The 14,956-nt window shown below is 35.2% G+C and overlaps 1 protein-coding gene across 2 annotated transcripts in view; it reads right to left on the reverse strand.

Annotated features, from left to right (window-relative positions):
- LOC150078114 (endosome/lysosome-associated apoptosis and autophagy regulator family member 2-like) overlaps positions 1 to 14,956 on the reverse strand; it is a 425,663-nt gene that overhangs the window by 157,244 nt on the left and 253,463 nt on the right. For both annotated transcript variants that reach the window (XM_090385427.1, XM_090385428.1), the window contains exon 14: positions 7,590 to 7,719. In XM_090385427.1, coding sequence (XP_090241553.1) covers positions 7,590 to 7,719 — 130 coding nt within the window. The remainder of the gene's footprint in view (positions 1 to 7,589; positions 7,720 to 14,956) is intronic.

Consider the following 14,956-nt stretch of genomic DNA (forward strand, 5'->3'; position numbering starts at 1 on the left):
TGCAGTAGTTCAAAGCCGCACTGGGCAATGGCTGTGTGAGCCATTGCCATCACCAACATGCATTGTCTGACAGAAGACAGACACCTTTGGTTAACATTCCACGCCTTTTCACCTTCAAAGCATTGTGTAACTTTTTCAAAAGATTTCTGTAGTATTCTCTGGTAAGTGAGGAACCTCGTGGTAGGTAATCTGTCAGGATAACCCCTTTTCTTCCCCAGAACACAGACAACTTCACCTTCTTTGCAGATGGAGTGGTCTTTGCCTTTTTAGGAGATGGGGAGAAGGTGTGCTTCCACTGCTTTGTCTCCGGATCATAATGACAGCATTTGTCACCAACTGATTAAAAAAGTTCTCAACATCCGTATTACACAAATCCAACAGATGGCAAGAACACTGCATTCGACATTGCTTCTGCAAAGGCATCAGCAATATTGGAATCCATCGTGTGGAGACCTTAGACATGTGCAGATGGTCATGTAAAATGCTGTGGGCAAACCCAGAACTAATTCCCACTGCATTTTCAATGAAATGAATTGTCACACATTTGTCACTCAGCACTAGCTGCTCAACCTTTGCAACCGTCTCGCTGTGACAGAGGATGTTGTTGGCCTTCCTTCTCTTGGCTCGTCAAAGACACTTGTACGACCACACTGGAACTCCCATTTCCACTTTTTTTACAGTGTCTTAGGATGGACAATTCTACCCATACACAGCTTTCATTTCTTCATCAATTTCTTGAGCTTCCCTGCCCTGCAAATGCAGGAACTTAATCACTGCTTGATACTCCTTTGTCAACCAAAGCATCCTTCATCAGATTCCGGGCTCCACCTCTGGTGTACGGTCGCCTATGGGAATGAAATTTCACACGTTAGTTATTAAATATGTAGACAACTTATATTAAAAACGACATCTTCCTGCTGAACTTTTTGATACCCCCCTCATATTTAGTATGTAAACATTCATTTTGGTATTGTTTATTTCTTTCTAAGGAAGGTGTTCAAAGAGTTTGGTCCAAAATGAGTTTTGCCTTAGTAGTTCAGTGGTCTTACACTGGTCTTTCAATTAGGTATTTTTAGTATAATGTTATATAGGTTTTCAACTTGGACATATTTTTTATTTCAGTTAGGACATATGTTTTATTTCAGTTAGGACATATTTTTTTATTTCAGTTAGGACATCTGGGGTTTTTTTTGCAATATTTTTTTTTTTTTTTTTTTTTGTTGGTTTTAGTTTAACTTTGATTTAGTTTTATTAATACCCTTGATATTTTATTTATTCATTATTAGTTTATTCATTAATTTAGTTTATAGGTTATTCATTAGTTTAGTTTATAGGTTAATAACTTTAGTTTATTAGTTAAACATTAATTTATAGTTTATTCATTATATACTTATGTGGAATGGCTTTAAGTTCTTCAGAAAGGTTTATTTATTATTTTCCTTTCTAACCTTGATGGTATCAAGTCCTAGGTTCTGTTTTAAGTTTAAGTTGGGATTGGACTCCACTGGAATATCAAGTCAAATAACCTGATATCTGCTATTATAAGGTTTTGTTTATGTTCAACAGGTCTTGCAAATACACGAAGCTTTATGCTCTGATGTCTTAAGCCTGAAGCAGAATGAATAATGAATTGATACATTTCTTCTGCAATAGTGACAAGGATACAGGGTTGAGCAAAAAAGACTGGAACATTTTGAGCTTATGATAGTTATTCCTTTTCAACTGTTGTTATGTTGTTGTTATTTGGTTTTTAGGAGCATTATCAACTAAGGCCATATTGCTCCGGGATATGCAGTGGTCATTCCCTGATCTTTCCACATCCTCCGTATTTGGTGGTGACCGGCTCGAACCCCGGTCTAATCAAGAAGCATGTGCTACGCACTGCTGCTCCTTCCCACCTGGCTACGGAGGCACCTCGCCTTTTATGAGAAATCTTTGGCAAAAGATGCTAAGAAAAACAGCAAGGATTTCTTTACTTATATAACCTCTACAAGGAAGGGGATGAATCTGATTGGTCCACTTGATATAGATGGTTCCATTGTTGATGATCCTGCTCAGATAGCAAACAAACTAAATGAGTATTTTGCATCTAAATTCATACATTAGGAGTTATTAAGGTTTCAAAATGGCAGAAGGTTATCAAATTGCAGCAGGGTGCTTAATGATTTTGTAATAACTGAGAGCAAAGTGGAGAAGAAATTGTTGAAGTTAAACATAAGAAAGGCACCTGGGGTGGATGGGATCTATCCAGTTATATTAAAGGAGGCAGCAAAGCAACTAAGCAAACCCTTAGCCATAATTATGAGAGCTTAATTGGACTCTGGGGAGGTCCCCACAGACTGGAGATGTACAAATGCATCCTCAATTCACAAAGGGGGATCGAAGGGTGACACAAGTAATTACAGACCAATTAGTTTAACTTCTGCTCTCAGTAAAATAATGGAGTCACCGGTTAAAGATGCATTGCAGGATCATCTAGACAAGACTGCAGGAATAATTCAGACACAGCATGGGTTTGTTAAGGGAAAATCTTGTCTGACAAATTTTATTGGTTATTATGATGTGGTTACAAAGGAACTGGATGCAAAAAATAAATTTTGATATCATATATTTGGATTTCAGGAAAGCTTTTGACACTGTTGCGCATGGAAGACTATTGTACAAATTGGAGCAGAATGGTATTAAGGGTAAGTTGCTACAATGGATAAAAGGATGGTTGAGTGGGAGAAGGCAGAGGGTGGTAATTAATGGGTGCTGCTCTTCGTGGACTAATGTTATTAGTGACATCCCACAGGGTTCGGTGTTGGTTCATCTGTTGTTTTGTATATTTATCAATGATATTGATGAAGGTATATCAGGCTTAGTGTTGAAGTTTGCAGATGATACAAAGGTTGGCAGGGTTCTTAATGACAATAATGGCAGTGTGCTACTGCAACAGGATCTAGATAATTTGGGCAGATGGGCTAAGAAGTGGCAACTGAAGTTTAACCGTGACAAATGCAAAGTACTGCATATGGGTAGAAGTAACCCCAGAGAAACGTACCAACTGTGTGTTACTACACTTAAGGTGGTAAAAATGAAAAAGACCTGGGAGTAATTGTGCAATCAGATATGAAGTTTTCTGAGCAATGCAGACAGGCGGCCAGGGCAGGTCATGGGGTTTTGTCAATGATTTATTGGAATTTTGCTAGCAGGGAAAAGGAGGTGATTGTCCCTCTGTATAAGGCAATGGTCAGGCCACACCTTGAGTACTGCGTACAGGTCTGGAGGCCTCATTTTAGGAAGGATGTAGATTTGCTTGAGCGTGTACAGAGAAGGGCTACATGATTGGTGAGGGGAATGAAGGGATCCTCTTACCAAGAGAGGCTTAAGTTCTGCAAACTGCAGTGGCTGGAGACTAGGCACCTGCGCAGTGATCTAATTGAGGTGTATAAGGCCTTGAATGGGTTGAGTATGCTGAATTCTGATGGGATACTTCCACTTGTTCAGATTACGAACCTAAGGGGGCATAAATTGAAATTAAGAAAAGACAGATGTAAAATAGATGTGCGGAAATTTGCCTTTAGCCAGCGGGATGGTTAACTGCTGAAACAAACTTCCATCTGTCGTTGTGGAAGTTGATAGGTTAAATAAATTTAAGGAGGAACTGGACAGGCATTTGGAGGGAATGGTGTGATATTTTTTTTTTTTTTTATTTTGGCTGATGCTGCATAAGCTCATACACTTGCTTCCTTGCATCACATGCCACTACTACTACTTCTACTACTACATTGGCTGTTGTGGTGGCAACAAACAAGAATTCATGAGGTGGGTGTAAGCATTACTTTGACCCATATCATCAGATAAATGCAGATCTCAATTACCCTTCTTTCTCCTAACTAGAAATTCCCCTGAACCCTTAAGGATATAGTTAATGATACTGGCAAAAGTCCTTGCACCAACTTTGCTCAAATGAATACCATCTCTACAAATGATCTCAGAGAACTATATATCTAACTGCGCGATTATCGGGTCTTTTTCACTACCCTGAGTGTAGTACCACATAGTTGGTATGTTAATCTGTGGGACACTGCTACTTAAATGCAGTGCTTTGAATTTGTCAATGTTGAACTTCAGTTGCCATTTCTCAGCCAATCTTCCTAATTTTTCTAGATCCTGTTGCAGTAACACTGTCATTACTATCATTAACCACATTGCCAACCTTTGTATCATCTGCAAACTTGGATATTAAGCCTGATATGCCTTCATCAACATCAATGAAAAATATAGAAAATAACAATGGGCCCAACAACGAACCCTTGTGACTCCTAATAACATTAGTCCACAAAGAGCAGTGTTCATTGATTACCACTGTCTTCTTCCACTCAACCATCCCTTTATCCATAGCAGCAGCTTGCCGTTAATGCCAGGCACCTCCATAGCCAGGTGGGAATGAGCAGCAGTGCGTAGCACATGTTTCTTGATTAGACCGGGGTTCGAGCCCGTCACCACCAAATACGGAGGAGGCGGAAAGGTCAGTAAATGACCACTGCATATTCCCAGAGCAAAGCAACTATGGCCTTAGTTGCTAATGCTCCTAAAAACCAAAATAACAGCAACAACAACAGCCCTTAATGCCACACTGCTCCAATTTGTACAGCAGTCTTTTATGTGCAACATTATCAAAAGCTTTCCTCATATTGAAGTATATGAAATCAAAATTATTTTTTGCATCCAGTTGCTTTGTGACTGCATCATAGTATCCAATCAAACTGGACAGACAATATCACCCCTTGGCAAACCCATGCTGTAACTGAAGTATAATTGCACTCCTGTCTAGATGGTCCTGCATTACTTCTTTAACCAGTGACTCCATTATTTTCCCTGGAACAGAAGTTACATAACAGGTCAGTAATTACTCATGTAATCCCCCTTTCATTCCTCTTTTGAATTGGGGTGCATTTGCCCTTCTCTACTCTGCTCTCGTAATTATGGTTAAGGGTTCACTTACTTCCTACTTCCTTTGCTGCCTCCTTTAATATAATTGGATAGATTCAAACCACCCCATGTGTCTTTCTTATGTTTAATTTCAACAGTTTCTCTTCCACTTTCCTCTCACTTATTACAAAATCATTTATCTCCTTGTTAGAGTTTAATAAACCTTTGGCCTCAACTTCCCTAAAGGATTCCTCATGTGCGAATGCAGATGCAAAATACTCATTCAGTTTTATTTAATGTATGTTTTAATGTATGTATGTTTCATGTATAACTAAGTAATCTATATTTAAGTCCAGCAGGCTTTCAATCGCTGCAATCATTACAATCTTACAAATTCCCAAATAAAATCTCTCCCAAACATAAAATGTGCTCATTTATATGACAAGTGCATAGTAGAAGCAAGCCATAATTGCTAAATTATTTCTACTGTCAGTACAATATTACATGGGGTTAAAACAAATTTTTATTTCTAAAATGAAACCCTGCACTTGCTAGTAGCCCAATTAGAAATAGCTTCAAGTCTTAGTAACAAATGGGCCTGGAGTACTGGGATCCATAGTTTATAATAACATACACATAAGTTATTATAAACGGAACACAACAGAGCAATCCAGCTTGCCGAAACTGACCAGTCCGCGGTCGCGGAACATTTTTGGGCCACCAACCACGATCTTGACCCCAAACGCGACTTTGAAATAGTAGACCACTCACGACACTTTCGCCACCGCCTATGCCTAGAGTCACTCAACATAGTAAACAATCCAAAGGCATTAAATCGCCAGAAAGGCATACGTCTATATCTCATCCTAGAGACAACCGTTTTAATGCTGGATGATCAGTGGTGTAGAAAGCAGCGCACGTATGTGCAACAACAATGACGCATGATTAACGTGCCTCACTCAGCTCGTTGTATTTTTGTATTTAATTTGTCAGTTGACGAAGAGACACGCGTCTCGAAAGCTACTGATTTTGTTAGCATATATTTGTATTAAACTGGATTATAACTTACGTGTATGTTATTATAAGCTTCAAGTCTTAATAACAGCGAGTGTTAAGTAAACAACTTGTTTAATGGCAGTTAATTATCACAGAAAACATGGCACTCTTAAGAGAGTGCACTGTGTTATTTTAGAAATAAGAAATTAATTTTGCCTCCATTCAACATTGTAATCAATTTCTCTGACTGACACTGAGTTAATTTAGTGAATTTTACAGAATGAGAGAGTGTAAAGTTGCCAAAGCAACCTGCAATTTATTATTAAGAATTATGATTACAGCTACCTGTGTGCAAAGCTTATGCTAATATGTTGTGATGTGAGGACCAGCTTTCAATCATGATTATTAAAAACTAAGGAGAGCTAAAAAGAAATGAACATCACATAATTGGATTGCCAACTCAAGGTTGGTTGGTTATTTGGTTTTTAGGAGCATTAGCAACTAAGGCCATATTGCTCCGGGAATATGCAGTGGTCATTCCCTGACCTTTCCGCATCCTCCGTATTTGGTGGTGATGGGCTCGAACCCCGGTCTAATCAAGAAGCGTGTGCTACGCACTGCTGCTCCTTCCCACCTGGCTACGCAGGCGCCGCCAACTCAAGGACCAATCATGCTAAGTCCATAGAAAGTTTTCTGTTACCAGCATTCACATTCCCTTTTATGATTTTCCAGCAGTTTTTTTTCTTCCAAATTTTAGTCACATACAACCCCTTCCCAAGGGGTAGATCTGACTGAAGTGTTTAAGGCCTTTAAATGGATTGCTGCAATTTACAATTCTAGTAAGTGTTGTGCTGATGGTATCCTTACACTTTCACAAAGGCAACGTACACTTCAGTTGGAAAAGAATGATTTCAGGAGAGTTGTGTGGCAATTTGTTTTCAGTCAGAGTGAAATTAATTGTTGCATTAAATTAATTGTTTTACATGGTATTGGGAAGTAGGTATCTTTACAGAAGGATTGGAAAAATTATTTGAAGTCATGGACAAACAAAAAAAATGGGTAATTTTTTTTAATTTTTTTTTTTTTTTTTAATAGCTGATGTGTTAAAGCTTCCTTCCTTGTCTCATTCCACCACTATTAACACTAATGCTAACTTAGATTAAATCATATATCACAATTCTTGCTAAAATGCCAATTTCAAGAAATGTTTCTTATGAGCAAAAGCTGAAATGCATTAAAAATTTCCAATTTCTAAAAGTTTATAGGCCTGTAATCGCTTCATTCACATATAAAACCTTTTATAATATCTGTAATGCTTATAGGCAACATTTATATTGCTTTTGGCCCTTATTTGTATATTTATTACAAAGAAATTTTATTTGTACACAAATAAAAATTTATGTACATTATTTGTATATCCTTCAGGATATACAAATAATTTAAAGAATTTTTCTCTTTCGAGGTTATTATTTTAAATACATTATTTACTGTGAAATAGAACCAATCTACTTTTACACCCACCACCACACTATTCAGTCTTCTGAAATCAAAAAATTTATACATCCATGATCTATTTGTAGTTATATATGTATATACTAGTGTTAGAAATAGTTTCAAACAGATAAGGTCTTATAAATAGTAACGAAGATGGAGAGTAGTATATAAAATAACCTTACATGATAAGTAACATTATTCTTGCATGTAGCAACAGGTTTTTCACCCTGGCCACATAAACTGATGTTGAAAATGTGATAATACTGAGTACCACTTGCAGTAAATAATGGTTTGTTTCTGACTTCAATGTACCTGAAAAAAATAAAATACATGAAATCAATTATTTTCAATATAAACCTGATTCATATACATACAAATTGTGACCAAAAAAGTTCTCAGATTTGAATTTATTATGACTAAACAATCAAAACAAAATTGTGAAAATCTGAAAAAGCAAAATAAAATGAATATGTTGCTTCTAGATGGGCACTGCATTCAACATGCCCATCTAGAAGCAACTATCTGACATTTTTTGTTTGCAACAAAATATTTTCATGAAGTTATGTTTGTACTAAGGAAAACAGGTAAATCAGATTCATGCACATTGGATAATGTATGCATTACATTATATTGCATTACATTACATTATATTTGATGCATGTTCAATTATCATGTAATACATGGGTTAAGTTTCTGTAGGGCGATCTGAAGGAAACCTAGGAACCAAAAAAAAAAAAAAAAAAAAAAATCTGGTGAAAAATCAAATTTTTCTTCACAATTAATGCTAATCAAAAAAATACTTTCATTTAAATATACAGTAAACTCTTATTATAGTGCTATTCTGCTTTTGGCCCTCATTTCCAGTGATTAACCCTGTGAAGCTTGATATATACAGAATCTGGTATACAAAATTCAGTGTTAATCCCACATTCCTTTTCAAGTGATCTGGTAATGGTCACATTGGACCTGTACAGTTTCTCTCGAAAAAAGGTACACACTTCATTTAATAAAAAATAAAAAAAAAAATAAAAAAATAAAAAATCACACATTTATAGTCTAATTTAACCTGGTAATGATCACATTGGACCTGTCAGGTTCCTTTTAAGGAGGGGGGAAAAGTGTTTTTTTGTTGGTTCAAGCTTAATGACAAACTTTTTCTACCTTCCTAAATACAGAGTTGATTTTGAAGGAAATATTTTACCGTTTACAGTCTTCATACGTATTCCCTGAAAATTACAGTCTACAGAAGTTCAAGTCCAATGTCAACAAATATCTTCTTTCGTCTTCTCAACCTCCAACCCAAGCACGGTACCAAGTACTGTAGGTTCTAACACCTCTCGTGTTTGGGGTTTACATAAAAAAAAAAAAAAAAAAAAGTTATCACAGAGTAATTATCTGAAAGTACCAAGCAGGTGCTGCATGACTCCTTTTTGAAACCTTTTCTGTATTGCAAGTGCATAGGACCCTTGCAAATACTGATAGGATATTTCAGTTGCATATTAAACAATTGCTATTCTAATTCAAGATAACGCAATGTTGTGCTTTCTAATGCTAAATATCATATTATCTCAAGTTTAGGAGTAAAGTTTTAGGGCTTAAGATGAATAATTAGATTGAAAAAAAAAACATAATTAGAAAATATGAGAACTCTCAAAAGGGTTGTTCCCTGCAACCCTTTTTATAATAATTTTTGTGCACAGCTTTCTGAAGCTAATAAGTATTCTAGTTTTTTTCTAGTTTATATATATAATTTGTATTAATATTAAATTAATTTAAGTATAAATGAGTTTGAATTTAACACAAGGTGCCAGTAACTATAAGGGTGAGGAAAGTAGAAAAAGAAGAGAAGTAGATAAGTAGATTAGTGAAAGGTGAAAGAATGTTAATATCCTAGAGGTTATAATGAATTAAATAAATTATGGGCTGAATTGCCAAGCCAATATAAAGTGTGGAAACTGTAAAGTAAAATTAGTACAACAAAATATTAATAAAATGCAATTAAAAATAAAATGGTGTAGCTGTCATCAGATAAGGTGGGAAAACAATTTTAGTAAAAAGGTCTAATATAGGTAATGCAAAAATGCTTGATCTGATGTCAGCAGAAATAAATATTGATACATGATCAGGTATGATCATGAAATGAATGATCCTACTACCCTACTTATTGCTATTTTTCATCTTTATTTATTTAAAATACTCCTTTTCCCTTCCCCATCCTCAATTTCATACCTCACCCTTATACCATTTGCTTGTTCCAAATTTATTTTTAAAATACACTGATTTCTTATCTATACAAAATTATATGCTACACTAAATTCCATATATTATATTAAACATTAGCATTAGTAGAGGCATATGATGCAAGAAAGCAAGCTTATGCAGCATCAGCCAAAAAAAAAAAAAAAAAACCCTTCCACTTCACCCCTCCGTTCATTCGAAATACCTGTCCAGCTGAGCCTTAAATTTATTTAGGCTATCAACTTCCACAACAAGGGATAGAAGTCTGTTCCACCAACCAACTACCTGCTGGCTAAAGGCAAATTTCCGCACATATTGATAATAACCATTTTTATCCCAACTCAATACTTATTGTTACTTACCTATATAAATATTAATTTTTACCTAAATAAATTAGTCAAGTATAGTGACAGTTCCTGATACATGTTCAGGTGTAGTCCCCTGATGAAATACCTGATCACGTATCAATATTTATTTCTGCTGACATCAGATCAAGCATTATCTATATTAGACTTTTACTAAAATTGTTTTCCCCTCTTATCTGATGAGAGCTACACCGTTTTCATTTTATTTTTATTTGAATTTTATTAATATTTTGTTAAAACTGTTAGTTTGACTTCTGTTCAGAGAAAATAATGGAGTCAATGGTTAAAGAAGCATTCCAGGATCATCTAGATAAGACTGCAGTAATAATTCAGACACAGCATGGGTTTGTTATGGGGAAGTCTTGTCTGAACAATACTATGACGTGGTCACAAAGGAACTGCATGCAAAAAATAATTTTGATATCATATACTTGGATTTCAGGAAAGCTTTTAATACAGTTGCATGTGGAAGACTACTGTACAAATTGTAGCAGTGTGGCATTAAGGGCAAGTTGCTACAATGGATAAAAGGATAGTTGAGTGGGAGAAGACAAAGAGTGGTAATCAATGGACACTGCTCTTCATGGACTAATGTTATTAGTGGTGTCTCCCATGGTTCAGTGTTGGGCCCATTGTTGTTTTGTATATTTATCAACGATATCAATGAAGGTATATCAAGCTTAATGTCAAAGTTTTCAGATGATACAAAGGTTGGAAGGGAAGTTAATAAGAGTAATGATGGTATGCTGCTGCTGCTGCTGCAACAAGATCTGGAAAAGTTGGGCACATGGGCTGAGAAGTGGCAACTGAAGTTTAACATTGACAAATGCAAAGTGAACTGTAGAAGTAACCCCAGAGAAATATACTAACTGGGTGATGTTATACTCAGGGTAGTGGAGAATGAAAGAGACCTAGGAGGTAATTGTGCAGTCTATATGAATTTTTCTGAGTGCAGACAGGCTGCCAGGGTCATGGGGGTCTTGTCAATGATATATAGGAATTTTTCTAGCAGGGATAAGGTGGTGTTTATCCCCTTGTATAAGGCAATGGTCAGATCACACCTTGAGTACTGCGTACAGGTCTGGAAGCCTCATTTTAGGAAGGATGTAGAGTTGCTAGAATGAGTACAGAGAAGAGCAACAAGACTGGTGAGGGGTGCTCTTATGAAGAGAGGCTTAAATTTCTGCAAATTGCAGCATCTGGAGACTAGGCACTGATCTGATTGAGGTGTATAAGGCCTTGAATGGATTGGGCAAGCTCAATGCTCATGAGATTCTTCCTCTTGCTCAGATTACAAACCTGAGAGGGTGTAAACTGAAATTGAGGAAAGACAGTTTGTCGAATAGGTGTGCAGAAATTTGCCTTTAACCAGTGAGCAGTTGATTGCTGGAACAAACTTCCCTCTGTCATTGCGGAAGTTGAGAGCTGAAATAAATTCAAGGAAGAAGTGGACAAACTTTTGGAGCGAATGGATATGGGTAAAATGGGAAGTTTTTTTTTTTTTTTTTATAGAGCCCTTACTCTAAGGTTGGGCTTCACAACCCCAGCAAGCTTAGTGTTATTTAATAAATGTTTCTATGCTTTTTATATTTCTGCTGTCTAAATTCTAAAGTTCTTCCCGTTCGTTAAACTATTAGTATAATACAAGGGTGACACGAACATTCCTACTATTGCTATTTTTCATCTTTATTTATTTAAAATATTCATTTTTCCCTTCCCCATTCTCAATTTAATACCTCACCCATATACCATTTGCTTGTTCTAAATCTATTTTTAAAATAGATTCATTTCCTATCTATACAGAATTAAATCCTACACTAAATTCTATATATTTATATTAAACATATTGATATTAACCATTTTTATCCCAACTTGATACTTAATTTTTACCTAAATTATTTTCACTGCATTGGGACTACCTTGTCCATACTGTATTAGAAAGCGCTAATTTCATTTTCGTTTTTTTTTTTTTTTTTTTGGCTGTTCACCTTTCTTCTACTATTATGGACAAGTATAGAAACACAGTTCCTGATACGTGGTCAGGTGTAGTCCCCTGATGAAATACCTGATCATGTATCAATATTTATTTCAGCTGACATCAAGCATTTTTGCATTACCTATATTAGACCATTTACTAAAAATGTTTCCCCTCATATCTGATGACAGCTATACCATCATTTTATTTGCATTTTTATGTACTACTTTTACTTTACAGTTTCCCCCACTTTATAATGGCTTGGCAATTCAGCCCATAATTTTCTTAATTCATCATAACCTCTAGGATATTAACATTCTTTCACCTTTCACAAATCTACTACACTTCTTTTTCAACTTTCCTCACCCTTCTAGTTATTGGAACTTTGTGTAACTTTCACATCCATTTATGCATAGTTATTTCAATATATTAACACACACACACACACACACACACACACACACACACACACACACACACACACACCTTTTAAGCCTATGTTCTATTTTTATTAAATTTTCAATTGCGATAATGCTGCGGTTATGCACTGTTAATGCTATTGTAGGATTAAACAATTAAACATTATATGCACATTGATATATTAGATCAAATTACCTTCCTAATTCTTCCTGGCTATTTTCCTAATTTTTATTGACAATCTTCTATAATTCCCTTTATTTCCTTTCTCCTCTAACTTTAAACCTCTTTTCAAACTTTACATTTATATATTTCTTAACTGAATTCATGTTAATTGTTAACATAGAACTATAGGCAAATCAACAACCGTTAGACCAATGATGGCTAGCCAGTTAGCTAGGCCTTAATTACCGGTAATGCTTCCCCGTCCAAAATAATAAAAATTTTCACTACCACTCGCAAAACAAAAATCAATTGGTACTTTGACCTAATAATATATATAAACCAGAGCTATGATGCCCAATACGTTCTATGTTGATTTCAATATTCGTAAAAGAATAAAAAAAGTTTACCTCAATATGATACGTAGAACACTTCTGTATGATACTCTCCAGAAATTAAAATGAATAAAACATTAACACAAAATGATTACAGTAAAAAAAAAAATAATAAATAAATAAATTTAAAACAATTAAAAAATCAATTGAACACAAAAATTAATTTTAAAAAGTTTAACGTAAATTTTAAAAAACGATTGCATTAATGTTTTATTCATTTTAATTTCTGGAGAGTATCATACGGAAGTGTTCTCCATATCATATTGAGGTAAACTTCTCTTATTCTTTTATAAAATTTATAAATATAAAAATATTTGAAGTATATATATATATACACACACTTCAAATATTTTTAGCACTTCTTTCTGGACAGTAGTAAACGAACACCAAATATTCATCCACTTTCACAGGAAGGTATGCAACTCCTTTTTTAGCACACAAATTAGTAAAATATAAGGACAGGCTATTACCATCAAGTGTTCAACTTCCACTTTTAATACACTTGCTACTCCCGTAGCAAGTGTATTCTAACAAGGGCATTCTAAACACCAAGTGTGGATAATATTACAGTACAACACCACAGTTTTTAAAGGAATCCGTTTTCAGGAGGTTGAAGTGTGTGTGTGTGTGTGTGTGTGTGTGTGTGTGTGTGTGTGTGTGTGTGTGTGTGTGTGTGTGTGTGTGGTTCCAAAGAATCTATGGCTATGAGGCATCAGCATATACTGTCTGTTTTTGGTAGATTTGTTGGAAGAAAAAAAAAAAAAAAAAAAAAAAATGTGCAACCCTCACCTGAGATTGACTACTTCAGTCATGTGAAAAAAGCTCAAAGGTTGTTCAGAAAAAGATGCTCATATGCTGTACCCTGTGGGAGTTACCTTCCAGTGCTGGGACTAAGAGCAAGAAATGGAAGGTGAGCAAGCTCCTTTTATTTTATTTTATTTTATTTTATTTTATTTATTACACTAGCCGACAATCTTAAACTTTTTTTCAAACATGAACGAAATCAACTGATTTTGACTAAATCACATGTGCTGAAAACAAAAATGACAGTAAAAAAGTTTGTAGCACATCACCTTTTCATGTTATGGTTTCGTGCTCTTTTTTCCGAAAAGTGTGAATTTTTACTTATTTAAATGTACTTGACTACTTTTCTTGTAAATTAATTGCTTGAAATAGAAATGACAACCAGTAAACTTTCCAGATGGATAAAAAATAACATATTTAAACTTTATAAACACCTATTTGGATTTAAGTAAGCAATTAACCCACATGAGGCAAAAACAGGAAATCTTACTACTTACAATTATTTTTTCCTCTTATGAGCAGAATGATTCTCCCTTATCAGATATCACAATAGTCACCCAACACTGTTGGATCCCATTGTCCTTGATACCTCTGCTCCATAGTATGGATATCTTGGCGAAATCATTCCCCCTGCTCGTCAATGGCAGATCCCAAGTTGTCTGGAAAGAAGTCCAGGTGCGTATGTAGGAAGTGTATCTTCAGCGACATTCAGCATCCTAACTTTTGATAGTTATGCAACAATTCTTCAATCAACTCTTTATAGTTCTCTACTTTTTTATTCCCTAAAAACCAGCTAACAACAGCTCTGAAGGATTTCCACACAGCTAATTCAGTGGCTGTTAAATTTAGTTTCAAAGATTTCATCATTTAAAAAACGTTTAATTTGTGGGCCTACAAATATACCCTACAACTTTGTATCACTAATTTTTGAAAACTGGCTTTCTAAGTACTCGAAACCTTCATTATTTTTGTCCAGAGCTTTTACAAAATTTTTCATGAGACCCAACTTAATGTGCAAAAGTGGAAGAAACATCATTTCAGGTTTCACTAAACGCATGCATTTGATATTAAGTTTCCTGGGAACGTATTCTTCTCTGATGAGCCATTCCTTCAAAATATAATGATGTTCTACTACTCGACTATCCCATAAACACAGGAAAAAAACAATACTTAGTAAAACCACCCTGTAGTCC

Source organism: Mastigoproctus giganteus, chromosome 11 (assembly GCF_048544385.1).
Source record: "Mastigoproctus giganteus isolate SK-2022 chromosome 11, ASM4854438v1, whole genome shotgun sequence".
In the NCBI taxonomy this organism is placed as follows: Eukaryota; Metazoa; Arthropoda; class Arachnida; order Uropygi; family Thelyphonidae; genus Mastigoproctus; species Mastigoproctus giganteus.